Source organism: Ursus arctos, unplaced genomic scaffold (genome assembly GCF_023065955.2).
Source record: "Ursus arctos isolate Adak ecotype North America unplaced genomic scaffold, UrsArc2.0 scaffold_13, whole genome shotgun sequence".
NCBI lineage: Eukaryota > Metazoa > Chordata > Mammalia > Carnivora > Ursidae > Ursus > Ursus arctos.
Genome location: NW_026622797.1, coordinates 1,564,537 through 1,591,398, shown reverse-complemented (window position 1 = coordinate 1,591,398; position 26,862 = coordinate 1,564,537). Strand labels below are relative to the sequence as shown.

The following is a 26,862-nucleotide window of genomic DNA, read 5'->3' as shown; positions in this document are numbered from 1 at the left end:
TAAACACAAAGCCTGGGCTGGCGGAGCCCAGGGGAGCCGTAGAATTCAAAGGGTCAGGGTTTGGAGACGGAAGCGATTTTCTAAATCTTCCTGTTTGTAAATGGTGTCCTGAAATCAACAGACATCAGCAGTTAAGAGCACCGTGCAAATTCAGGCCTGCACCAAAACCCAACCGCATGCCTTTGTAGTAAAAATGAGCAGAGCAGTAGGCTCCCTCCCAACGTAGCTGGTCCGTGAGATGCCATTTAGGAAGACAAAGAGCGTCTACCACATCGCGAGCCCTGCCAAGATTCCTGCTCTGCAGTCTTGTAGCAAAGGCTTTCTCATCCCTTCAAGAACATTGAATGGAAATTTCCAGGCCATTCAAGGAAATGGTGCATGTGTCTTTTCCCGGTCTCTGGGCTGGAGGGCTAACTTAGACAATAATGTCCTCTACACTCGATGTGCTCATAGAACAGACACACAAGATTGTATGTGCTTCCATGTCCTCACAACGGGCCCGTGGGACCACGTGTAGGAGCTCCTGCAGAATTCCTCACAGTGAGGGCGAGGGCTGACATCCGCCAGCACCACCCACCGTATGGAGAGGACTGCCCATCGGCATCCACTCCGGGTCCCCGAAGCAGGATCCGTCGGCTGAGCCAGAGCGCGGTCTTTTCAAGCGCAGTCTCCTGGGGACCCTGACAACTTGACGTTAGTCTTCCTATGGAATGTCTTTTAGAAACGAGGCTCTCATGCCCCTTCGTAGGGCATCTGCTCCTTGTCATGGAAAAGACTGCCAGTGAAGCCAGTTCGCCACATAGTTTCTTGTTTAAAAAAAAAAAAAATCCAATTTATAAACTCGGCCACCTGTGACATTGGTTTGCTCCGTGGTGAACAAGTATAATCGAAGTTTTGAAAAATAGTTCTCTTCCAGGATCCCACAAAGTGTTTCTCTGACATTCCATTTTCCCGTGAAGTCATATTAAACGCATCTAAGGCCACAAATCCCAAGACACTGAAGATTAGCGAGAAGTCTGGCTTCTCTCCACGCCTTTCGAGGCACTTGCAGAATGATTTTTACCAAAACATAAAAAAAGGAAGAAATACCAAATGTGAGATGCTCAGAGCTTCTTACATACACACCCTGCTGTATCTGTATAATTTTATGTTAATGAAGAGATTCCTGTCCACGCAGATCGTGTTTTAAAGTGCTCCTCTCAGAAACAAAGGCCCCGATGTGAGTGGCGGGATGGGCCGGCGGCACCTCCTTGAGTTCTGGGGGCGGCTGCTGAGGGCAACCCTGTCTCACATTTATTTCGATGGAATTTCCCACGTGGCTACGAGAGCAGGTTGCTGTTGTCTGTGGCGTCTTGATTTGCCAGTAACAGTATGATGAGGCCTCCTGTCAAATTCGGTTTTAGAGACCGCCCTTCACTCAGACAGATGGAAATGCAGGCTCTCCCCGCCAAGACACGGACGAGGCCACACTGCAGAAAGAGCTCGGTTTCTTAGGAAGAGAATCATTTTCTGTGTGTTTCACTTCTTAGCTAACATGGAGGGGACATGGGGGACTTCTCACCTCTTACTGGAGTACGTGTGGCCTGTTGGAAAGCCGTCTCCCCCACTCCCTGCTGCTGGCCCCACCCTGTCCTCTCTCTCCTCCGAGGGTCACCAGGGGTGATGGCAGGCACCTGGAGTGGGTTATGGCTCGCGCACGCAGGCACACGTCGCTTCTCCCCTGGCTGTTGCCGAGACTATAAACCCTCTGTCCCCGCTGCGCCAGGTGTCCGGTCTGGTCTGCACACCTCAGTGTGACTGGAGGTGAGGGGCTGCCCTCAGTTCTTAGAGGAAGGGCTGGACAAAGACCAAGGCCACCGCTGTAGGCAGGGAGGTGGCCACACTGTGCAGGCCTTCCCCATCTTACCTGGGTTCGGGGCTGCCAGAAAGTATGCAGTGGTGCGTGCAGCAGTCAGGGCCCTCCAGGTACAACAGGACAGTGTGCTCCCAGGTGCCCCTTGTTGACACCGTAGGGCTTCCTCTCCTGGATCCACTGCCCGTGTTTGTTCCCTTGGCTGCCCTTGCATGAGTCTGGTGCCCTCACTGCCAACTTTCTCCCTCCTCCCACCTGGAGGAGTGTGAGTGTGAGCATGTGTGTGGGGGGGTGAGCACGTCTGGAGGTGAGCGTGTGTGTGGGTGAGTGTGTGTCTGGGTGTGAGCATGTGTCAGTGTGAGTGTATGTCTCTAGGTATGAGTGTGTGTCCAGGTGTATGAGTGTGTGTCTGGGTGTGAATGTGAGTGTCAGGGTGAGAATGTGTGTCCGAGTGTGAGTGTGAGCATGTGTCTGGTTGAGTGAGTGTGTGTCTGGGTGTAAGCATGTGTCCAGGTGTATGAGTAAACGTGTATCTGGGTGTGAGCGTGTATCTGTGTGCAAGCGTGAGCATGTCTGAATGTGAACGTGTGTCTAGCTGTGAGTGTGTGAGTGTGAGCATTTGTCTGTGTCTGGGTGTGAGTGTGTGTCTGGGCGTGTGTGTCTGGGTGTGAGTGTGAGCGTATGTCTGGGTGTGAATGTGTCTAGGTGTGTCTGGCAGTGAGTGTGGCTGTGGGTGTGTGTCTGGGTGTGAGTGTGAGCATGTGTCTTGGTGTGGGTGTGTCTGGGTGTGAGTGGGTGTGAGCGTGTCCTGGTGTGTCTGGGTGTGAGTGTGTCTGCCTGTGGGTGTGAGTGTGTCTGCCTGTGTCTGGGTGTGAGAGTGTCTGGGTGTGAGAGTGAGTGTGTGTCTCAGTGTGGGTGGCTGGGTGTGATTGTGAGTGTGTCTGGGTGTGAGTGTGTCTGGCTGTGGGTGTGAGTGTGTCTGGGTGTGATTGTGAGTGTGTCTGGGTGTGAGTGTGTCTGGCTGTGGGTGTGAGTTTGGGTGTGAGCGTTTCTGGGGTGGGCGTCTGGGTGTGAGTGTGTGTCTGCTGAGTCCCTCTGTACCCTTGCTGTGACACAACACCACAACCACATGCACTGGCAGACCGAGTGCTGGGTCCCCAGCACGTTGTCCCCTCCTGGCTGGGTGGCTCCTTCCTTCAGTGCACGGGCACCTCCCAGTGAGGGGAAGGCTGGTGAGGAGAAGCGCAGCCGTGGCCGACCTTCCTGCCGGTTCATGGATGGACAGCCGTCTCCTGAGCATCCGCTCTGCATGTGCACGAGGGGAGGGCGATACTAACTGCCCACCTGGCCCCACGTCACAGGGGCTAAGGCTGAGGCTTGGGGGTAGGTTGAATGAGCCCACGGCTTCCAGTTTTGTAGTTTCCCCTGGCCCCTGCAGTCGCCGCCCACTCCTGGATTTTGTCCCAGTGCTGACTGGTCCTCCTGTCCAGGCACCCTGTCCTGCACTGAGCCCTCTCTGTCCTCTGTCTGGTGCTTGGTCCTGGCTCCTTTGCCCTCTGTGCACCCCGTGTTTCAGTAATGCCGCTATGTCCAAGTCTTTAAACACCATTTGCGATCTGATAATTTCCAAATCTGTCCATCCAGCCAAACTCCAGATGCACCTACAACTGCCTCCGTGAGAGCTCCACAGCCAGGAGCACAGTGCACCGCTGCCCAGGCTGCACACTGCATGACTCCAGGGCATGTCCTTCACATGCACAGTAAAACACAGTGACCAGCTCAGGCTACGCTGCTGCTGTTTGATTTAGAAAACATGGAATAAATGGCCAAGTTATCAGCTGAGCTTCTCCTCAGCCTTCTGAGCATTTAACATTTTCCAACATTTGCACATGGAGGTACGCGATGTGGTTCCGAGGTTAGACCATGGTTTCCTAGTTATTGGGAGGTATTACTGGCTCACTTCACTTTTGAAGGATACCATACTGCTAACTACATAGAAAGCTAGTTTCTAGTCCTATGAGTAAGGATTCAGATGCACTTCTAAATAAAATTTTTAAAAAAGAAATTAAAGGATGTAAGATGTGGATTTGGCCGTAACTTCAGATTAGCTGACTTTGTGTTGAGTGGACATTCATGGTGCAGACTCCCGTCAGATCGTTTTCATTGTGGAAAGCCGCGGAGATGGGCGACATGGAGTCAGCAAGGTTTACACGTGGCTCTATCCCTGGGTTAACTTCTTATTCCTGGTCTCCTCACATGAACGCAGCATGCTTCTCTCCGGTTTTGGAGACAACGCACGTGAAGGGCCCCTGGCATCACGTATCCCAGTTTCGTGTCTTCCTTCCTCTGCCCTGTGGAAGCAGACTGAGCTCGTTTGTGTACTTGTTTATTTCTGAGCCTTTTGTGGGATGGCTGCGCGTGTGCCAGGCACAGGTAGAAATGCCCAACGCGTTGCTCACCCCCTCCCATAGCGCACTCTGCTCCGTGGGTCATGAGGAGAGTCGGATGTGCAGACAACGGTCAGTTCCGTAAAAACCTGTGGAAGCCTTGGGAGAAGAGCAGGAGATGAGGTGCAGCCTGGGAAGCTGGGGTGTGTCCTGAGGGTGACGGACGGGAGGCTGAGGTTAGCTTGGGGGTGGAGAGGACCAGTGCCGCAGCTGGCCGGGTGCCCAGCCCAGGCAGGGGTTCACTGTAGGAAGGACACTTGTCCAGTAGAAGATGAAGTCCCGGGCAGTGGGGTGGGCAGGCTCGGGACGGAGGGCTGCAGGTGGCAGAGAGCCGGGCTCCCTCCAAGCACTGGGATTTCATAGGAGGGTGGGGCTGGTGCCCTCGACCAGGTAGGACAGGTGGGAGCAGGAGGTGTTGGGACCAGGCATCTTTGGGGGGTCTTGGAGGGTGCCTGTGGTGTGATGTTGGGAACCAGGCTCTTCGCGTGTTCTGTGCCCCTCGAGCCCCCAGCAGAGCCACGGGGAGGGAACTGTTACTGCCGTTCACAGACACAGAGGAGCACACGGGTGCAGTGGGACCACAGTAGGGCCTGAGCCTGGACGCTTCTGTTTGTTCTTAGCTACCCTAAACTGTACAGGGCAGCTGGAAATACACCCAAGAGTCGGGTGCGCTTCAGGTTTGGGGAGTCAGTCCAGGTCTGCTGGTGGCAGGGATGTGTGTTTGACAGGCAGCGTTCACCGTATGCGATGGATCACTCGTTAGACAGCAGGGTGACATCTAAACGTGTTACAGCGGGCACGGAACATGTGCCTTCCACGTGTCGACCTATGTCTGGGTATTTATTTCCTGCCGTTGCTTTAATGACTCGTGCTTTTGTTTTCCCTTACTATCAGTATGTGCCTACTGGGTGATGGGCATATGTTACATGTTTTCCCTAGGTCGGAAGTATTTTATAGGTTAAATAGAATGTATTAAAAATGATTTGTTTAAAAAGAACAGTCACTGACCCACTGTGGGAATCTGGAAATAGAGGAGCGTGTCGGTCTCCCGTCTTATCACTCCCCAGAGACTACACGTGATAGAACTTGGTGGGGCTGACAGTTTGCGGTCTCCTGTCCACTGCGTGTGCACATCTGTGCTGGCTGTGTGTACATGCGTGTGCGTTTCTGTGTGGTGCGTGTAACTTGGAAACTGTTCTACACTTGCATTTTAAATACTCTTCGTTTGGAAATGGTTTCTACACCTTTTACGTGATTTTAATGGATTAATGCATTTCCAGTGCATGGATTTATAGTAATTTATTTATCCAAGCCTCTGTGGTTGGGTGTCGAATTCTTTCAGATTTATTTTGCTATTAGGAATAAGATTGCAGCGAGCATAGATGTGTGCGTACTGTGTGCTTTTCTGGTCTTTTCCTTCGCGTGTATTTGGGGTGTGGACTTGTGCGTCAGCGTTTTAGAGGCTTCTAACACATGATTTGAAGAGGCAGGTTTCTGAGCCTGTGAAACTCTTGAACTGTTGGAGGTATTTGGAGCAAGTCGCAGCTCACAGCTCAGAGTCAGCTCATCTGCTTTCCTCGGTGTTTGATCTGAGGACCTGCATGTTCGTTACAGGCTTTCGTGTGCAGTACCACTGAGGACGTCACACCGTTAGCCGAGGTTGGCCTGAATTAGGGTATTGCTGTGTCTCAGGTAACGTTAGAAGCTCAGTCCTGGGTGTTATATGCAAGTAATGAATCATGGACCTTTACATCAAAAACTAGGGATGTACTGTATGGTGACTAACATAACATGATAAAAAATTATAAAAAAAATAAAAGCTCGGTTCCTGCAGTTTATTTTCACGTGGCTCAGCACTTTTCAAATCCCGGTGTCATGTGGGAGAGGAAGGGCTCAGACTCTGGAGGAATGGCCTTTCCCGTGGACACTCCAGACCGCCCAAGCTCCGATCGGCATGCAGAGCTCACGCAGAGGGGTGGACCATGCCGGTGAGCCCCTTGACCACGGGCCTGCACGGCCTGGCCTCCTGCCTCGGACTCCAGATCACTGTTGTTCAGCTGTTCGGTTGGCACGGCATGAAGACGTATGCCTTGGGCTCATCATGTGGTACTTGGTCATGCAGGGAGCATTTAGAAGGACTTCCAGTCATTGATTTCTCATTTGTAAGCATTTCTATAACCTCTGTTTTCTACCAAGAGAGTTGACGAGGACAGTTGGAAGTGAGGGACGTAGAACCGAGCCCTTTCTCTTTCTTCTGTGGGCGTCTCTGGGCCTGGCAGGAAAGAAGCGAGGACACAGAGCGTGTGTGCTGAAGACCTTACGGCCCACTGCTGTGCCCCTGGCTGTCTGCGGCAGGGGCGGCAGCTCAGGGGGAGAGTGTGCGTGCATGTGCACGAGGGGGTTCGGATGTTCTAAAGAGCTCTCCCCGAGTGTGCTTGCTGTTTCGAGATGAGATGAAAACCAAAACACAGAACACAGCTACGTCACACTTCTCCAGCGTCCTGTACTCTACAAAGACTTGTCGCTCTCCATGCACCGCTTAGTTCTCCTTGGCCCGGCTTCTCCTTGAGGAAGTTGCCCCTAGACATCTCCCCCTACCCCACCATGCTCGTTTCCTGCCCGAGAGGAACAGCACAGAGGACGTTCAGTGCTCTTCCTTGTAAGGATCTAAGGCAGCCATGCTTTCCCTGGCCACCAACATCTGCGAAGCAAAGTGGGTCCACGTCAGCTGTGTGCCTTAGACCTGCTGTGGTCTCACTTCTGGACGGTAGGAGCCGTGCATGGGGTGTGCTCACCTCTGGACATTAGGAGCCGTGCATGGGGTGTGCTCACCTCTGGACATTAGGAGCTGTGCACGGGGTGCTCTCACCGCCGGACGTTAGGAACATTACACGAAATCATAAACCACGGCTCCTGGCCTTGGAGAGCTTCCGTCCTGTTGGGAGCAAAGGTATAAAGACCTGGAATAACAAGAGAACAGTTTGGACTATCTTTGTCCTGAGGTGGTTAGGATGGCGATGGTTGAAGGCATTTGGATAAAGGAAGGGTGACTGTGGTTGGGTTGGTGAGCCGTGGTACAGGGGAGCCGGAGAGCTCAAGTTTCAAGTGCCGTCGGTGGCACAGAGAGTAGTCGTATGGGTTGTCTGAGCTCCGAGAGAGGAGTGGGGACATCTAATGTCGTGGAACATCTGGTTTTGAAGCGCTCGGGTTTACAGAGAAGGATTCTGCCGTCGATTAGTGACTAAGGGCACGGTACTTGGTTTCCGTTGTGCTGTCAAGACCATCGTGTGTAGCCGGTCTTTATAAACTACATTTATGAGGCAGCTCTGCTCCACAGAGTAAAGGGAATCAGGAAACGGAAAACGCTAGTAGGTTCTGTGTATTAATAATACAATTCAGGAGGGTCCCTATAGGTTCCTGTGGCTCCTTGTTGAATTTGAAAGTACTCGATGTAATAGAGTAATTTTGTAATATTCTGAGTAATTCCGAGCACCTACGAACTGAGCCACAGAACGTCTAGGAAGGAAGACAAGACCCAGGACAGTGCTCCCCATTCCTCCTCGATGGCTCGCGCTGTGCCGTGAAACTCCTGTCTTCTCCCCGTCTCGCTGTGGGCTCCCCTCGTCCAGCCCGGGTCCAGCCCGGGAGGCTGGCTCAGTGTTCACCAGAGGGATCCAGCTGAGGGAATAGGTTCTGTTTCCGAGTTGCTGAAGAAATCTGAGGGCAGAACAGGGAGATAAGCTGTGGCCTCTGAAAGCAGGAGTTCATCTTCGCCGGCGGACGGCTCCGACCCGTGACCCTCACGTCCCCCGTTCTGTTTGTGCGCTGCTGTGTTGCTCGAGGGGAGCCCGGCTGCTGTGCGGGGAGAGAGGACAGCCAGGCTGGGGAAAGGAGCTGCGTCGTGCTGTCCCCTGCCGCGGTGGCCCGAAGACAGCGGTGAGGGGTGTCGCTGAGGTTGGGGTCCGTGTGGGCTCTCGTCTGAAAGAGCTGCTCCTACGGCTTTGTTCCCCAGAGCCGCAAGGACATCCAGACCATCGTGAGTCACCGATGAATCAGTGACCGAGCGCTCGGAGGCCCATCTGCGAAAACCTGACTCCCTGCTTGCTTTGCTCAGATTGTGTTGTGGTCTTCAGAGTCTTACCAAGCAAATACTCCTGGTTCCAACTCTCTGCCCTCCAAATCCACATCTTGTAACTTTTCATTACAGAGTAGAAGTCCCGGGTGAGCCCTCGGCCTCACAGCGGCCTTTCCTGGAAGAGTCACAAGCGCGAGAGCTCACAGTATCAGCCTGCGGGGCTGCAGCGCGCAGAGGCACGTTCTAGTGCATTCCGGCCTCCGTAAACATCTGCTGTAGCAGTGTCCAGGCCGGGCCAGAGCGGCCTTGTGTTTCTGTTGTTTTTCAGTGAACGAATTTGTTCCTCTCTGTGCCATGTGTGAGCGGACAGAAGGCAGTCGCTGGGCGCGGGGGCAGGGAGGATGTGCGCATTCTGACGAGGAGGACCAGGCAGGTCCGCAGACCCGCATGACCACTGCCTGCAGAGACCCCCGTGTCTGCACCTGCTGGCGGGCGGGGTCTCGCGAGGGCAGAGTGCTCCCTGGGAAGCAGCAAGCCCCTGCCGCAGCATACACTGCCCCCTGTCCTCGGTGACTGTGTCCCACGATGCCCCAGCCCCATTCTTCCCTCCACATCGCTGCTCACCTTCTTTGGCCCCACAGAGCGGACCTTTTGCCCTTCCTCTTGATTCCTGCTCTTCTCGCTGTTGGAGCCATCAGAGGTATCAGTGCTCCGCGTCACATTCTCCCCAGGAATGTCCCATGCATCTCCGCGGAACAGGCGAGGTTGGTCCTCCGCCTCCCCTCCTCTCAGTGTGCGCACCCCTGGGCTTTGCTGCTGCTCTGGCGGCCCCTCCCGGACCCCCCTCCGTGGCACTCTGCTCTCGCTGGGCTTCGGGCACACACGTTTAGAGGAGCTGTTGGAAACACGGGGCCCATCTCTGGCTTAGAAACCATTCGGCCCATTACCTCTCATTGGGCCTGCAAACGTCTGTATTCCAGAAGCACAATATGCAGAAAAGATTTGGGAAGCGTGATTCTGCCCAGGGGGGTGTTTCAGTGTTTATGGGGCTACAGGCCCCTGGTGATACGATGTCTATGAAAGAGGTAAATACAGCGTGAATTTAAAAACCACCATTTGATCAAAGAAGATGCATACATATGGCACTAAATCTACATTTAGATGCAGCTCTTTCCCCTTCTGACTATTTTTTAAAAGATTTTATCTATTTATTTGAGAGAGCGAGAGCACAAGCAGGGGGAGCGGCAGGCAGAGGGAGAGGGAGAAGCAGACTCCCCTCTGAGCAGGGAGCCTGGTGCAGGACTCGATCCCAGGACCCCGAGATCAGGACCTGAGCTGAAGGCAGACACTTCACTGACTGAGCGACCCAGGGGCCCCGCCCTTTTGAGTATTTTTGGGGTAATTTCTGCACATCTTTTATATGTAAAGCAGTAATTTTTCCAGTCATTTTGACTGGGGCCTTTCTCATCGCGGTGACATCAGCACCGTTCTGTTAGTTTACTCCCTTGTTGTTACCAGGTTGCCTGTCGGTGTCCCAGGGCTGCTGATACATGACCGTGGACGACAGTCATCCTCTCTCTCCCTGTTCCGAGGCTGAAGTCAGAGAGTGAGGTGTCTGCAGGGGGGTTCTTCTGAGGCTGGGAGGCAGAACCTGCCCCAGGCCCCTGCCCGGCTCCTCGTGTCCGTGCACTGGAATCTCTGACGACCCAGGTCGGTCATCTTCACACGGCGTTCTCCCCATGTGCTTGTGTCCAGATTTCTCAGTTTTATGGGATGACAGTCCTATCAGATTAAAGGCTTATCTTCCTTTCACATGACTCAATTTAACTTAACTGCTTATATCTGCAACAGCTATTTCCAAGCAAGACCTCATTCTGGGGTAGTGGGAGTTAGGACTTCGCATCGGATTTTGGGGGACAGAGTTCAATCCCTAACACCAGCGATTGGATGCAGCCCCCTTCCTCGAGTGTAACCTCATCTTTAAGTTGATCATGTCAGCAAGCACTCTGTTTCCAGATATGGTCACATTCACAGGTACCGGGGGAAAGACGGAATATTTTTGGGGGGGACACAGCTCGGCCCACAATAGTATCTCTAAAACACACTGGACCCGATCCCGTCCCTTGCTTTCATGGGTCTGGGGTGCGTCTGTGCGCTGCAGGCAGTGAGGGGTTGACGACCCGATTTCCGAGTGCTCTGGTAGTAGGAGGCGGTGGGGACCCAGGTCCTCAGCGGCTGCAGGCGCTCCGGCACACGGTTCCGTCTCCAGAGGGAAGAGGGACACGGTAACCTGCACAGTAGTACAAACTGTTGTGTGCCGGGGGAGGTGGCTGCAGAGGGTGTGACGGTCCCTGTGCGGGGCTGACAACATATAACAAGTGTAGAGAGCATGGCTCCCGCCCAAGGGCTGCCTGCCCACCTCCCGCTGGAGCACACTACGGGACTCTGGGACAAGCGGTCGGCAGAAAGAGGTTCCCGATGTTAAAACGTGATGTTAAAACGTGGTAGGACCTGAGAAATCCTCTCATGCCATACTTTTGCTTTCATTTAATTTTGAGAGAGAGAATGCACACAAGTGGGGAGGGAGGGGCAGAGGTAGAGGGAGAGCAGATTCCCTAGCAGGCTCCATGCCTAGCATGGAGCCTGATGCAGGGCTCGATCTCACGACCTTGAGGTCATGGCCTGAGCTGAGATCAAGAACCAGGCGCTTAACTGGCTGGGCCACCCAGGCACCCCTGATGCCCTGGTTTTATAAATGATGAAGTCTGCCTCAAATTGAGATAGAGCCGTCCCAGGGGCAGCTCAGGCACTGGCCCAGGAGGCGTTGGGGTGGCAGGTGGGCAAACATGGAGCCCGTGTCATGGACATGTCGTGACCCTGCCGTGGCCCAGCCAGGGAGCCACAAGCTTCTCACCTGCCATGTCTCCCCTTCAGTGCCCTTGCTGTGGTCACACACCCACTGCTGCTGGGGCTGAAGGGGTCTGGGGTCTGCGCTCCCCACTCCCACTGGCGTAGGACACGAGGGGAGCCTCCTGCGTCGGCTGGACTGTGTCCACATGTCACTGAGACAGGTCAGTGGATGTGCTTTCCCTCATAAAGGGTGACCCTGCGTAACTCTGGCTGGGTCACTCCTAACAACGGGAAATAATTCTGGATCATGTGGTAGAATTTGTGGTGGGTCAGCCCAGGTCATCACAAGTATTTTCCCCATCAGGCCCTCCCTATCATGTCTCCGAGCAGGGCTGGGCTCTTGGTCGGGGTCCAGCTGAGGCTGGAGGAGCTGGAATGGTGAAGCCAGAGACACACGATGCTGGATGGAAAACTGACTTTAACAAAATCACAACGTTATTTGTGTAGGTGAGATTATCGACGCTAAGACAGTTTCCCAAGCTCGTGAGAATGGGCTTGGGAGTCAAGGGCAAGAAGGGTGTCTCCTTCAGAAGCGGTGTGTGGGGTCAGGGAGCCCAGAAATCCTCCGTGCGATGCCCGCTAAGGTCAGGCCACGCGTGTGTGTCCGAAGACCAAAATTGTTATTTCTGCTAATAAAACAGCTCATGAAATCTTGAACCAAAACTTTGATTGGATACCGCAATTAAAATGTCTGCACATATGAGCCGTAGGGATGTTCTAATCTTACTGGACACGGACGCAGAAAAGCCGTGTGGGTTTACGTAACTGTGATTTTACTTTGCTATTTAAGAAGTGACTGCCCTGTTGGCCGCATTAGCAGGACTAAACCCAGGTGGGAATGGACCGCGGGAGAGGACAAGCCCGGGGAGAGTGAGCTGTGGTGTACGGCATCTTCAGTCTTTTCTGGAGTGGACGTCGATGCTGCTAAGTGCACGGCAGTACCAGCGGGGCCGTCGGAGGACCAGGCGCGCATCCCGCAGCCCCTCTCCTTCAGGGGACCGCTGTCCTCACTCCAGAAGACAGTCTTCCAATTCATCAGATTCCTTTAGTTAATTAATCTCTTTGTATTTTAGTTCATTGTAACATTGAATTTGCTTCTGGAGTTACCGATGAATTCATTTAAACAGAGTAACGTCTCCTCCATCTTTTACCTGCGTGAAAAATTGCAGGTTGTACTTGAAGGGGAATTCCTTGTGGAGGCAAAAAAGGCCCTTTTATCTCGAGTGGAAATGCCCACTGTATTTTGAATGGCAATTTTAGCTGGCCATTCACAGGCCAGACCTCACAGCTCGGACCCCATGCTCTTGGGGATACGCCACGCGTGCACCAAGCACGAAGCCGGTTTGGCTGGAAGACTGTTATCTCTTTCTACATCTGCCTCACTCCCAGTCCTTCCGTGTTAGAGCCAGACTATCCTGGAGTCCAGAAGGAAGAGCTGCCCATGTCCACCCGTGCCTGCCTGCACCCGCCCGCGCCCGCCCGCACTGACCCCCGGTTCTCACAGCTGCCGCTGCTCAGGTCTGGTTCATCGGAAGCTGGCCAGGTCCCACTTCAGAGGTGGTCCAGGGCTGGAGGGGAGACGGTGAGGCCGGTGAGACGCGTGCGCCCCTGAGGCACCACGAGATGAAGGGAACATTATCACAGAGCAAGGTTGGTTGGGCTAGACAGGCTTCTCTCTCAGTTCTGGGATGACAGCGATCGCGGGTCAGCCACACGTTGAGAGACCATGTGCAGACAGCCGTGAGAGGTGCCTGCGTGTGGTGGACTGCTCCCCCCCCCCCCAAGGGAATAATGCCTCCACCCCGAGCGGGGTCACGGCGCTCGCGCCAGCCCTGCCATCTGCACAGCCAGGGCGTTTCTCTAGTTCCCCACTCCACGCCCGGCTTGCCGGTTAAACCGGATTCTATAGGACGAAATTCAGTGTCACCGGGGACGTTTTCTTGAGTCTTTCATAAATTATTGCAAAGGTAGTTTCCAAGGAAGACCTTGAAAATTGAAATAAAGAGGAAGCTGATGGAACGTTTAGATGCTCAGAAGTGATCTCTGTGAAAACCCAATTCCCGTTACTTTGTGCAACATACTGTGTGACTTTGCACAGTGGCGGGAGCAGATGTTTTGTGAACGGTACACACCTCCAGCGTGACGGGCCTCCAGAACCAAGAAAAACCCCAGGAAGTGACATTCAAGTATGAAGATACCCTTAGAATCGACACCCGTGATAAGATTTGGCCCTATAATAGTATCATCACCTAAAATTATGTTAGTTTGATATATAAATACCAAAATTTTAGGTCTATTACACCCTGGTTGGTTAAAATTAATTTTAGATGAGCAAGTTGATAATGCAGGTGCATATTTTTTTTTCAAAAAAGTGTATAAATCCTGGTTTTCTTTCCCCAGTTAAACGGCAGCTGAGAAAACCTATTCCATTCTAGTGTTTAAGTGCCTTTGCTGTTGTTGGGGTCCTCACTGGTTTTTGCCATACAGGATTATTCGACGTGAACTCCTAATGGCGTCACCCTTCGGAGAACGTAACAGGACTGCATGCAGCGGACACTTCTGTGCGCTGTGCCTGTCAACAGCCACGGGTTCTGAGTGTTAGGAGTGTGGAGCCATTCTGATGCTGTCGGAACAATCCTAAATTAAAGTGTGTCTCTGTTTCCATTATAAACCTCACTGTTTTATTGGTTTGACGTGATTCCAAGCATATCGGTCCCATCTTGGCGAGGTCGTTACATGGTCGTAGCAGATGGCGTTCAGAGTAGCTGTCCCTCTTAGGTGGTCCCAGTGGCTTTACTCTTTTTTTTTTTTAAATGTTTTTTTATTATATTATGTTAGTCACCATACAGTACATCCCTGGTTTTTGATGTAAAGTTCGTTGATTCATTAGTTGTGTATAACACCCAGTGCACCATGCAATACGTGCCCTCCTTACTACCCATCACCAGTCTAGCCCATTCCCCCTCCCCCCTCCCCTCTGAAGCCCTCAGTTTGTTTCCCAGTGGCTTTACTCTTGGTGCCACGGCGTCTGGGGCCAGGAAGCTGGACCCGTGGGACGGGTACTGTGGAAATCCCGTCTTTCACCTTGATTAGGAGACTTTCAGGAATTCGAGAATCTTTTCTTCCTCCCTCTCCTGTTTTCCTGAATTTAACACTTAGCATTTTTTCTGGACTTCCACTGAAATGCTTTAGTCCGGAGGAAGAACCCATCAAAATCTTTTGGATAAATGAACCTTCACCAGAAATATTTCCTGGACACATCATCACTGCAAGAAGATGGGAAAACTTGATAAGGCTGTTGGGAGTTAGCAGGGCTTGACTTAGGACGTGAGTGGTTTTCTGGGGCAGGGAGTGCCGGCACTTGGAGCCCACACCATCGGAGGGTATGGCTTTCCGAGTGTTGCTGCTCTGTGTGTCTCTCTCCCGAAGCCAGCACAGCCCCCCTGGAGCAGCCAGCTGCCAAGGTGCAGCCGCTGATTCGCCCTGACCCCTGGGGCTCCCTGTTCTCTGGGAATCGGGGCACTGGTTCCTGAGCCCCAGTTCCAAGGCTAATCAGCCAGCATGTGTCTGAGGACGTGGAGAGCCCGTGCGTGGATGTGGACACCAGCCTCTGAGTGAATCATGGAATTAGGGACTCTGCACATCCGGGGAACTCCCCTACTGCCCGCCCTCGGGACTCTGGGGTGCTGTTCCCCCGACCAGAGGCTGTGGGCTCTGGGAGACCCACGACGGCACATTCCATCATTTCATGAGCTTCCGTGGTGCTGCCCGATGCCAACCCAGAGCCGCCCATGCTGATGCCCGGCAAGGCTGCCAGGCTTGCTTCCAGAGTTCCGACGTTTTCCTCGGGAAAGCCCCAGGTTTTCTTTGTGTCCCTTCGGGATGTTTGATTTCCCTGTTAAGTGTGGGTGACGTATGTGCGAAGCTTCAGGTGCCTCATGGATGGGGAAGATGCCTGGGGGGCAGTGACCCCAGGAGCACGGAGCGCGGCCGTGGTTTGGAGCAGCCCCGTGGACTTCTGGGTGTGTGTCCCCACATGTCCCCGTGCTCATCAGACCCCACGAAGCCCCTGCCGCCCGCGTCACAGCGTCCTGTCCCACTGCAGCCCGCTCTGGGCTTGCTGTCCCGCTGACCCCCGGCTGCCCCTCGCTCCGCTCGCAGCCCCTGCTCTTTCCCTGCAGCCCCGGAGTGGCCGGTGGAGGCCCTCAGAAACCACTCTCCCCTCTGCAGAAATCTCCCACTTCGTCTTCCCTGTGAGTAAGGGATTTCTCTGTCCTCTGTAATTAAAGTTGTGAATGTCAACATAAGTTTTTCAAAGGAAGCTTCTTTTCTCAGCATTTTGGATTTGTTTCATTATGAATATAGCCGTGGAATTGATTTTCATTCGTCCTTTTGCAACTGTTCTAAAAACTTGGGCTTTAGGGAGCTAGATGGGGGATTGACATCCCTTTACTCCTTGCTTCCAGATGGCAGTGTTGAAAAGAGCCGTCCTCAGTGGTGGAAACACCGTCCTCTGCCATCAGCTCGACGCACAGGTGGCTCTGGGAACGCCAGACAGCTGTGCAAAGGAAAACCGGAATTTTTATTTTATTTTATTTTTAAATTTATTTAAATTCAATTAATTAACATATCGTGTATTATTACTTTCAGGGGCAGAGTTCAATGACTCATCAGTGGCATAGAACACCCAGGCTCATTCCATCACGTGCCCTCCTGAATGCCCACCACCCAGTTACCCCATCCCCCCCACCGAGTCTCTTATGGTTTAAGAATCTCTTACTGTTTCTCTCCCTCTGACTTTGTCTTGTTTTCTTTTTCCCTCCCTTCCCCTGTGAGGAGCACCTGAATTTTAAGTCTCATCTAATTTTGATCAGTTTCAACATAAGTGGCTGCACGTGGCTAACGGTTACTGTATGGGACCCACACTCGAGACGAGACTATGCTATGTGTTCCAGAGATTTGCGTGGAGTGCAGACTCAGGCTTTCCAGCCTTCAGGTTCTACTGACGTTTTTGCTTGTATGAAGCCTGCAGTTTAGAGCAGAGAGCTGGTCCTTCCCGCGTTAGCACCTGGAGAAGGTGGTGTGGGGATGGTACTGTGTGAAGCCTGCAGGTTAGAGCAGAGAGCTGGTTCTTCCCGCGTTAGCACCTGGGGGAGGGTGATACGGACTCCCCAGTGAGAGGTGTCAGCTGATGGACTACAGAAGCAGCCAGCTCTTAGTGAATGGGGGACTTCCAGAACCGTTCCCACCTATCTCAGAGATTGTACTTTGCATTTCAATAATGATGATAATTTTGGTGGTGGTATGACTGCATTAGAGGTTTTGGATGCTACATTTCAAAGAACTGTGAAGAGAATTCCCTTGGAAGGATCCCATGCCTTGGCTATCTCCTAACATAAACCAAGACTGTTAAAAAATGTGAAGAATCTGTTTTAATGTGTAAACCAAGGTGAGAGAGGGAATAAGCCACTTTCCACTTCTGATGATGCTAGACATAAGCCAGGACTGAATGCCCTTCTAGACAGGAGAAGGTGAAAATGGGAGCGGGGGATGGGAAGGCAGCCAGAAGGGCCAGGAGTGGCCAGTCCTCCAGCCCCTCTTCCATGCATCCCCCTGAGGATTCTTTTAGAAAACAGGTCCTGTGTTTCGGGTGAATCCTGCAGCCCTGGGGTCAAGGCCTAGAGAAAGATGACCCAGCCCTGGCGCCCTTGGGTCGAGGACCCTGCCATGCGTGCTTGCAGTGGATAGCAGTGGCCTGGGTGCAGAGTCCTCGGTGTGGTTTCTGTTGTGTCACAGACTCGTTGGGTGACCTTCTGTGGAACCCTCTGTCTCTTCATCAGTTGTATGAGGCACCTGGGCATGGTGTCCCCTGAGGGCCCTGGTCTCTTCACCTGTGCTCCCAAGAGCTCCCCACCTAGCCTCCAGACCCTGGCAGTGTTCCATCGGCACTGGCCCCCTGGCGTGTGAGCACAGGACATTTGGTTCTTTTTATTACAGAGAAAGGGACTCAGACTTTTTTCACTCGGGGTGTGGATTTGTGTTGGTTGGTAGAGATGGGCACGGGAGAGATGAAGGTCTTCTCTTGTCCCTTCTTTTCCTCCACGGATTCCCCTCCGCATGTCTCCCATTGAGCACCCAGCTCCCTCAGGATGCTTGCTGTTCTGCATACAAGGGGGCTGTCCCACGAACGCCGCATTGTCCGGCTTGTTTGGTTAGAACCTGCTTCGTGCACAGACTCGTCAGGAAAACCCGACAGGAGCCACACGCATGGCTGCCCCGTTAGCTGGGAAGCATCCCTACTCTCAGAATCCCCGTTGGGCACACGTCTTGTCTGAGAAAGAAGGCAGAGATAAGAGGATTTGATGCAGCAAGGAATGTGGATGGTGTTCCGGACACCGTGTGGGTCTCACTGGTATTTAGATGCGGACACAGAACTGGGCCCTGCCTGGTGTTCGTTGAGACAGCAGAGTCCCTGACCCTGACGTGAGGGATTCGTTCTCTAACAGTTGAAGAGCGCAAACACGGTCGTAAGCATCTGTGGGGCTTCCTAGCGCCTCCTGCCTCACGTCTGCTTCTGGGCGCTGCGGTGATGTCCCCACGGCGGCGTGAGCAGGTTGCTTCCAGCAGGGGCTTGTGTCCTAGCTCCTGCTTCCGCCTCGTGGTGCCTGCGGTGGGAATGACTTCCCTGCAGAGTTCGTGGCCCCCGCTGAGGTCGGGCCAGGGAACAAATGATCTGGTATCTCAGCTTCTGTATTTCCTCGGCTTTGCAGGTCACTCTCTAACATGTATTTTAGTGTAATTTGTTCTAAGTGCTTTGAAATGAACAGGAGCCTCAAAAAAGAAACTCCAGCAGGACGCCTTGGAAAATGGCATTTCATCAATGGAACGCGTTTGATATTGTACGGAAAGCAAGGACGCAAAGAGAACAGCAGCCGTCCGTTGCTCGTTCAGCTGCCTCAGAAAACGGGGGGGCTGCTGGGGAAGTCACAGGTCACATGGAGCCCCTCTCGAACACAGAGGCTTGGCCGTCACAGCCCGCAGCGGCCCCGCCACCTGGCCGGGTGCCAGCCGTGCCACCGAGGGCGCCTCCTGCCGCGTGGAGGACGTGTGATGCAGGCCAGGCCCCCACACGTTCGCGTGGCCTGTTTATGGGACACGGAATTCCCAGGTTCCACCCCAGGTCTGCAGATCAGAGTCTCTGGGGGCGGGGGAACCAGGGGTCTGCTTGGTGACCCCGCCACCGGTCGTGCCGCCAACACAGAGCCACGGTGACCCCCGTGTGCAGCCGGGGCTGTTTAGGAAGTGGCGTCTGGCAGGGGCTTGGTCCCTTCTCTTTCTATGTAGACACTTCTCATGTAAGTCTCATCCGGTCCCTGGAGTTGCTCTCCAGGTAGAAGGTTTGGTTTTGGTGCCACTGACGGGCAGAGCTGACGTTCGAGCGTTTGTGTGCCTGGGTCCGGAGACGCCTGGAATGTCTACCAAAGAAGGCCTGTGCCGCAGGGGGCGGCGGAGGGACAGCCGGACCGTCGGGCAGCCGGGCAGAGGGCAGGCTGTTTGTTCCAATGAGGCCACAACAGAGCGCGCCGGCCGTGCCTTCCGCCTGGAGTTTACGTGTCTGTCCACGGCGGCGGCTCTCTCCCTCTCCTGCACCCTGCATCACTGTGCTCACACACCTTCTCTTTCCTGGGCCATCTGCCCTAGCCAGTCCGTAGTGAGTTCCACGGAGTCGCGGTACACAAGCATTTATTGAGCACCAGCTGTAGACTGGACACTATGTGGGGTTGCCAAGGCCACATAGATGAACGTACATCTCTTTAGCCTGTAAGGGCGGTGGTCCCATGGGCTCCGAACAGTCGGCTGAGTGTCCAGTGTAAATGGTCTCCCACGTGCCAGCCTGGTGCTGTTTCATGGGCTGCAGCCCGAGAAGAAGAAGTAAATTGTGACATAAGCATAGTCCTTGACTCTTCCTGGGATTCTGGATAAGAAAGTGGCTCTTGGTTGTCCCCTGAACTAATGGAGACAGTGCCCAGCGTCCAGTGAGCCCGCTGTAAACACTATAACGTGAAGGAAAGCCTGGTGAGACCCTCAGGTGAGGGTGGGACACCTGGAGCTGGAAATGCCGCTGCACGCACTCTCCTGTAGGGAATTAGAGTCCAAGTCTGCCGTGTGCAGACAAGTCAGGTCTGATACTGGGGAGTAATGACAAATGTTGACTAATGTGATTTTTTTGTTTTTGCCAAAGATCCTTCTTGTATTAAGGTAATACCATCTGCATGATTTTTTGTTAAGAAGGATTTTATGATAACTAAGTTCTCACTGAATCTCAAATTAACATAAACCTGGAACAATTAATAACCCAAGAGACTTCTTGACTTATGTCCAAGAAGCGCTAACAAGAAGCAGAAATACAAGAATATTGAAATCAATACTGATGCGGAAGCAGACAAGGAGAGCATATAAAAAGGAAATGTTTGGCGCAAAGGGGAGAGACGTGCCGTGCCGAGCAGGCAGAACAGCGCAGTACGTGCCCATCCTTAGTTGTGGGCTGGGACGGAAGCCTCGCCAGGCAGAAGGCGATGGCCACAGAGGAGCTGGAAGAATTCCGGGAAACGGTGGGTCAGGGGACCAAAAGCCAGCAAGGAGTCTCTAAAAACACTCACAGAAAGTCTTATGTCCATGCCAGTGGTGAGGGCAGCACGGCAAATAGAGAAAAAAATAACAGTTTCTAGGCTCCTGCTTTGATCACAGTGAGTCTGGACTGTGTGTTTCCATGTCACTGCTGACCATAAGGAGCATCCAGAACCTTCGTCCCTGAGCTTCTCATAGAGGGTGTGGGGACTGCGTTTCCCCCGGGGGCTTTTAAGCCCTGAGGGCTCTGTGTAGGTTTCCCACACAAAATGGACAATCCTCCTGGGGGTTGGTACTCAGAGGCACCGCTCCATCCCCTGTGTCACCCCACCCCACACCTGTTGTCCCATCTGTTGTGTCCCCCTGTCACGCGTACCCCCTCAGCATTGACCCTGAGAGAGGGGCTGACCCTTCATTTGCTTCCTGCATTGCCTTGAAAAACCTGCTACCTCCTCTTGACCTGGTGATCCTCTGTGGTCCCAGATGACACGGTGACCCTCTGTTGTCCCAGATCACCTGGTGATCCTCTGTGGTCCCAGACAACACGGTGACCCTCTGTGGTCCCAGATCACCTGGTGATCCTCTGTGGTCCCAGATGACATGGTGACCCTCTGTGGTCCCAGATCACCTGGTGATCCTCTGTGGTCCCAGATGACATGGTGACCCTCTGTGGTCCCAGATCACCTGGTGACCCTCTGTGGTCCCAGATCACCTGGTGATCCTCTGTGGTCCCAGACGACATGGTGACCCTCTGTGGTCCCAGATCACCTGGTGATCCTCTGTGGTCCCAGACGACATGGTGACCCTCTGTGGTCCCAGATCACCTGGTCATCCTCTGTGGTCCCAGATGACATGGTGACCCTCTGTGGTCCCAGATCACCTGGTGACCCTCTGTGGTCCCAGATCACCTGGTGATCCTCTGTGGTCCCAGACGACATGGTGACCCTCTGTGGTCCCAGATCACCTGGTGATCCTCTCTGGTCCCAGATTTGCTAGCCCCTAAATCGTAAGCTCCACAGGGACAGGCCCTCCTTTGAATCCCACTGTCCTGGGGATGAGAGGAGGTAGAGAGCAGTCACTCAATAATTATTTGAAAAGTTCAGTTGAAGCTGGATCTGACTCGGCTTGTACTGCTTCTAGAGCAAGAGTGAGCGAGTGCTTACGGAGGTAGGCGCACTGGGAGAAGCGCCCTGCTGGCTTCACTTTACCCTCTAAGTGCGGGTTGTAGACGGGACAAGGTCTCCACGTTGGCATCGTGGACTTCGGTTCTCTGGTTTAATAAAGCAGCGACCTCTCTCTTAGAATTTGAGAAAGCTCAGGGCTTAAAGCGGAGACGTTGCTCCTTAGAACAGGCTTCGTTTGTGACCCCCTCATACCTGTCCTTCGGTTGCTTTTGAAGTTATTCCCACCTACGCCCCAGCGGGTGCGCCTCACCGACGCCCTCGCCGCGCGTCCCTTCCCCCGACCCGCAGGGTGAGCCTCGTCTGCAGATTAAGCAAACACACTTAGAAGCTGTACTCACTTTCCAGTGGTCTCTGATTTAGAAAGTCCTTGCTTTTGTGACTCTTACAGCTGCAAACTATGTATTTCTTAAAGCTATCCCATAGCATAAACAGTAAAAAAAAAAAAAAAAAAAAAAAGAAGTCTTAATATCAATGTGGGAAAATCCATTCACATGAATATTTAAAGAGTGTTTTAACCCGTTTCTTCAATGTTTGGGTTTTGTTCTAACTTTCCCTCTGGCTTACACCCTTGCTTTTTATTAAGCAAAATATAGACCGTGTTTTTGATCCATTTGCATCGGACCTACCTGTTTTCCATGCAGGACTGTGTGGCGTCCAGACATGGCACGGGCACCCTCTGCAGCTTCCTCCCGCCACTGTCCTTGCATGTGGACACACAGCATCGCTTTGTCAAGATAAAAGACACGGGGACCCCCGGGACTCTGAGGTCTTTCTTCGTGTCACTCAATATCTAACAGATTTCTTTCTAAATTTGGCAAATTACCTTTTATCTTAACTAGTTTGAAGACCCTCAACCAAAGTTATGTTCTTTTCATAAACAGTGAATTCTTTAAAATAGGGCTGTTTTGGGGCACCTGGGTGGCACAGCGGTTAAGCATCTGCCTTCAGCCCCACATCAGGCTCCTCCGCTGGGCGCCTGCTTCTTCCTCTCCCACTCTCCCTGCTTGTGTTCCCTCTCTCGCTGGCTGTCTCTCTCTCTGTCAAATAAATAAATAAAATCTTTTAAAAAAACAGGGCTGTTTTATTTTCCTTTAACGGGCTTTGTTTGTTAAAGAATACAGCCCGGGTAAAAGCTCATTTTCCCCCGTGCACCGTCTCCCTTGGAACATAACTGCTGTTAAAAGTGAGAGGGAGAGAAACGTGCGTAAAGTGTGTGTTCTCTTATTTCTGACAAAGAAAAGCTCCATTGTTAGTTCTACACCATTAAATTATCAAGAATTATGGTCAAATTCCAAATGCCTGAATGCTAGGCCTTCTTTTTTTTATGGTAAGGTGTAGAAGCTGTCTTTCTCTTCAGAGAAAATGATAATTACGATGTCTTACCATAAGTAAACTGCATTTCCTAACTTAGGGTTTCAGGAAATGCAAATAGACCACCTCTTACACCTCAGACTTAGTGGGATTTGGGTGACAGCACCTTCCCAGAAGCAGGGATGGGCGTGGCTAATAGGGTGGGGCTGGTCCTGAGCGCCTCGCAGGTGCAGGGGGGCTCCTTGTTTCACAGGCGCTCTGTCTCCCGTCTCTGTCTGTCTCTGTCTGTTTCTCTCTGTCTCTGTTCCTCTGTCTGTGTTTCTGTCTCCCTGTTTCTGTCTCTGTGTCTGTCTCCGTCTCTATCTCTGTCTTTCTCTACCTCTGTTTCTCTATGTCTCTCTCTGTCTCTGAATGTCTCTCTGTCTCCCGTCTCTGTCTGTCTGTCTCTGTCGGTTTCTCTCTGTCTCTGTTTCTGTCTGTCTGTCCCTCTGTCTGTCTCTGTGTGTCTCTCTCGCATGATGCTGCACTGTTGGGGCCCAGTTACGGGCTATGTATCAGAACTCCCCAGAGCTCTGAGGGAGGAATGAGGCAAGGTGGGAAACCTCCGTTACACTGGAAGTGACATTTCAGTGGACACACTTCCTGAGTTACACCAGGCTGAATTGTCAGCATCTCCCAGAAGCTGGGCGGCCCCCCAGGGCGCACCTCTGTGGCTAGAAAGTTAAAACACACTTGGAGCAAAGAGAAAAAAAACGGGCTTTAAAACTCCATAGAGATGGAATTGAATCAAATGTTCTTATGGGCTCGCTTTGCCCATTTTTAAGTAAAAGAACAGCATTTTGCGTGACCGTGAGAAAGCGATGATCTGTCTTCACTTGCCTCTTGGCTGAAATAAGCACAGATCATTTTAGCAAGTGAGCTTATTCTCAGGAAACATCAGGGTGTGCTGCTTGAGCTCGGGCAAGTTAGAGCAGCGCGTCCCTGCCGTAGCCCCAGGCCCCACTGAGGGGAGACCCCACAGCCTCCTGCTGCCCCCACCTGTCTCCTGGCTGGAGCCTTCCTCCGGATGTCGACAGGACCACCTTCCCTAGCCTCTCCGACACACTGGGATGTCCATGCCTCACCTTCCTGGCCCAGGTACCCTCGGCCCTTCCCTCCCAGGACCCCGATCGAGGGCACGAGTCCCTGTCTGGACTCCCTCTGGGGTCCGTTCTTCCGTCCACGCTCTGTCTCAGCGTCAGCCTTGGGCTATTCTGGAAACAGTGTCAGTGAGGACCCCCAGAGCTTCACGGGGAAAGTATGGTACCTTTTAAAGAATGAAGTATCTTAAATTTGCGAATTTCCTCTTTTTCTTGTACTGATAAAGGAACAAGTGGATGAGAGTCCCTGAGCTTCCGAACCCCATTCCTACTCTTCCCCCAGCTTGGACTCTGAGAGGGAACAGGCTGTTCTGAGCACAGCTCTCTCCACCTCCATAAATATTACTGGGACAAACAATGACAAACCTGTTCAGTACACACAGCACTCAGAGGGCCAACCAGCACCATGCAGTACTCGGTCGTGGCCGCAGCTCTCGGGCGCCTGGGGGCTCAGTCGGTTGAGCATCTGCCTTCAGCTCAGGTCATGATCCCAGGGTCCTGGGATCAAGTCCTACATCGGGCTCCCTGCTCAGCGGGGAGCCTGCCTCTCCCTCTGCCCCTCCCCCTGCTTGTGCTCTCTCACTCTCTGTCAAATAAATAAATAAAATCTTAAAAAAAATAACCACAGCTCTCAGTTTCCTATTTTTTCCTTGCTTGCTTTCCTTTAATGAATGGCTAATGGTCCATAAATCAGAGAAAACACCTCTGGGGCAGGGGATACAGCAGTGACCAAAAGCGCGTGGAGATTCCATTTGTCCCGTAGTACAAAGCCGTCCCAAGTGCTTTCTGAGACCCGCCGTCATGCTTGCCGCTCCGCCGGCGTGACGGAGGACTGGACAGGTCCGTGTGGAGTGGAATTGTCCACGGAGGGCAGGGGTAGGGCCCCTGGAGGACACGGCTGGCTCTGCGGTGCTGTGTCCGGGCATCAGGAGGAGCCAAGGCAAGGATGGTGACCCTGGAGCAGACGAAGGGAGCGCGGGCGGCTGTGGAGGGGCTGCTGGGCCGTCTCAGGGGCTCCTCCCCGTCCTGTGCTCGCGCGCACCTGCTGTGCTGGGTGAGGGCAGGCCCCCGACCTCTGTGTCCACTCAGCGCTGGGGTGACGCGTGCCCGTGCGCAGTGCTGCTAGGCTGTCTGGGCAGTCAGCAGCCTCCCCCGGGGCCCGGGCGTTCATTCAGAAGACGGTAAGCTAGGTCAAGCAAGGACGCAAGAAGGGCTTGACCTGCCCCCACCCCCTCCGTGGACTCCTGACTCTCGGGAGTCACTTCCAGGGTGGCGGCAAGACCGGGCGTGCAGGAGGGGACTAGCAAGCGAATTCAGAAACGGAAGGGCAAATATTGACGGTAAAACAGAATTCCTGCCCGTCCCGCTGCAGATATTCAATTTTATCACCACTTCGAGTGGCTGGCTCGGAGAGGGTGGGTTCTGGGGATCCCCGGCAGCCCAGGGCTCCGATTCTCAGGGTTTCCCGCCATGTTTCTGGCAGCACCGTGCCCGATGTGCAGTGGCCTCGGGCAGACTTCTGTTTTCCGTGACTCTGCAGGACCTCTCTTTACCTTTGTCTGGCTTCTTTTTTTTTCCTCCCCCAAGTTTTTGCGAGTTGATCAAGATAAAGACAAGGACTGCAGCCTGGATTGTGGGGGCTCCTCGCAGAAGCCCCTCTGCGCGTCAGACGGCAGGACCTTCTTGTCTCGCTGCGAGTTTCAGCGCGCCAAATGCAGAGACCCTCAGCTGGAAATTGCTTATCGAGGGAACTGCAGAGGTAAGCTGGGGGCGAGCGGCTGTTAACATGAGGCTCATGTCTTTTATTGTCATCTTTGCTAATTTTTATATGTAAATCTCAAGGGCTTTAGGTTTGTGGGGTTTTTTTCAGAGTGTGTAAGGAAGAAAGATAATTTCTTGTCTCAGGAGCAGAGGTATCTTTTAAAGTTGTTACGTGCTCTTTCCTTAGGAGATTTTATGTTATCAGGACACACATTTATCTGAGTCTTCAAAGAGGATTCTCACCAGAGTTAGAACCAGTTCCGTCTACCCCTTCTTGTTTCTCCTTTCAGCCAACGGGACGTGCACACAGCACCTGCAGCCACTGTCAGTGATTCTCCTTCCGTCCATTTTACACATGTAATTTCTGATTATCCTGATTTAAGAATCAGATTTAGATTTAACTAGCATGCTTAGAGCAAAACATTGAAATACTTCCTATGTTAATGAAGGGTTTGACTCAGCAAAATACGCTGATGTTTCAAGCACAAACAGAGTCGCGTTCAGAAGGAGATTTACCTTCTTTTTCCTGTTATCTAAGAGAAAAGACCACACAGAATAATGTCCGTCGCCTTTGAGAAGAGTTTCCGCTCTGTTGGCCCAGCAGCCGCTCAGCAAGGTGGAAGTCCATTGGCCACAGTGGTCCTTGTCTCGGGTCCACGCTTGGCCACGCTCTGAGTCACCTGCTCTCCCTTCCTTTGTGATACAGTGTATCTGAGGTTGACACATTCGAGTCACTTTGGCACGTGACTAAGTCAGCACCTTGCCTGCTCCCGCTGACCCCCCAGGAGAGCTCTGCCTGTAGACGCAGGCTCCCCACAGCGACCGGCACCGGCACCCACGCTGGGGCCGTGGGCTCGCCTGGGACAGTCCGTGTCCACAGGCACCACACACAGGTACCTGTGTGTTGCCCATAACTGATGGTTACATGTTCACAAGGGCTTTCTTTCCACCATCGGGGTTTGTTCAGAGTCTATGTATTTTAGACCCTTAGCATTTAAAACCCCCAAATAGGGGCGCCTGGGTGGTGTGGTTGTTAAGCATCTGCCTTCGGCTCAGGGCGTGATCCCAGCGTTCTGGGATCGAGCCCCACATCAGGCGCCTCTGCTGGGAGCCTGCTTCTTCCTCTCTCACTCCCCCTGTTTGTGTTCCCTCTCTCGCTGGCTGTCTCTGTCAAATAAATAAATAAAATCTTAAAAAAAAAATAAATAAAACCCCCAAATAATCCAATTAGAAATGGGCAGAAGACATGAGCAGATATTTCTCCAAAAAAGACATCCAGATGGCCAACAGACACATCACTCATCATCAGGGACGTGCAAATCAAAAGCACAGTGAGAGATCACCTCACACCGGTTAGAATGGCTAAAATTAACAACACAAGAAACAACAGGTGTTGCCAAGGATGCGAGAAAAGGGGAACCCTCGTGCAGTGTTGGTGGGAATGCAGACTGGTGCAGCCACTCTGGAAACAGTATGGAGGTTCCTCAAAAGTTAAAAAAAGAACTACGCTACGATCCAGCAATTGCACTACTGGGTATTTACCCAAAAAATACAA

The 26,862-nt window shown here is 52.8% G+C and overlaps 1 protein-coding gene across 3 annotated transcripts in view; it reads left to right on the top strand.

Moving 5' to 3' along the window:
• Positions 1-26,862, top strand: part of SMOC2 (SPARC related modular calcium binding 2) — a 155,336-nt gene that overhangs the window by 22,021 nt on the left and 106,453 nt on the right. For all 3 annotated transcript variants that reach the window (XM_026488007.3, XM_026488006.3, XM_026488005.4), the window contains exon 2: positions 25,134-25,305. In XM_026488007.3, the coding sequence (XP_026343792.1) occupies positions 25,134-25,305 (172 nt within the window). The remainder of the gene's footprint in view (positions 1-25,133; positions 25,306-26,862) is intronic.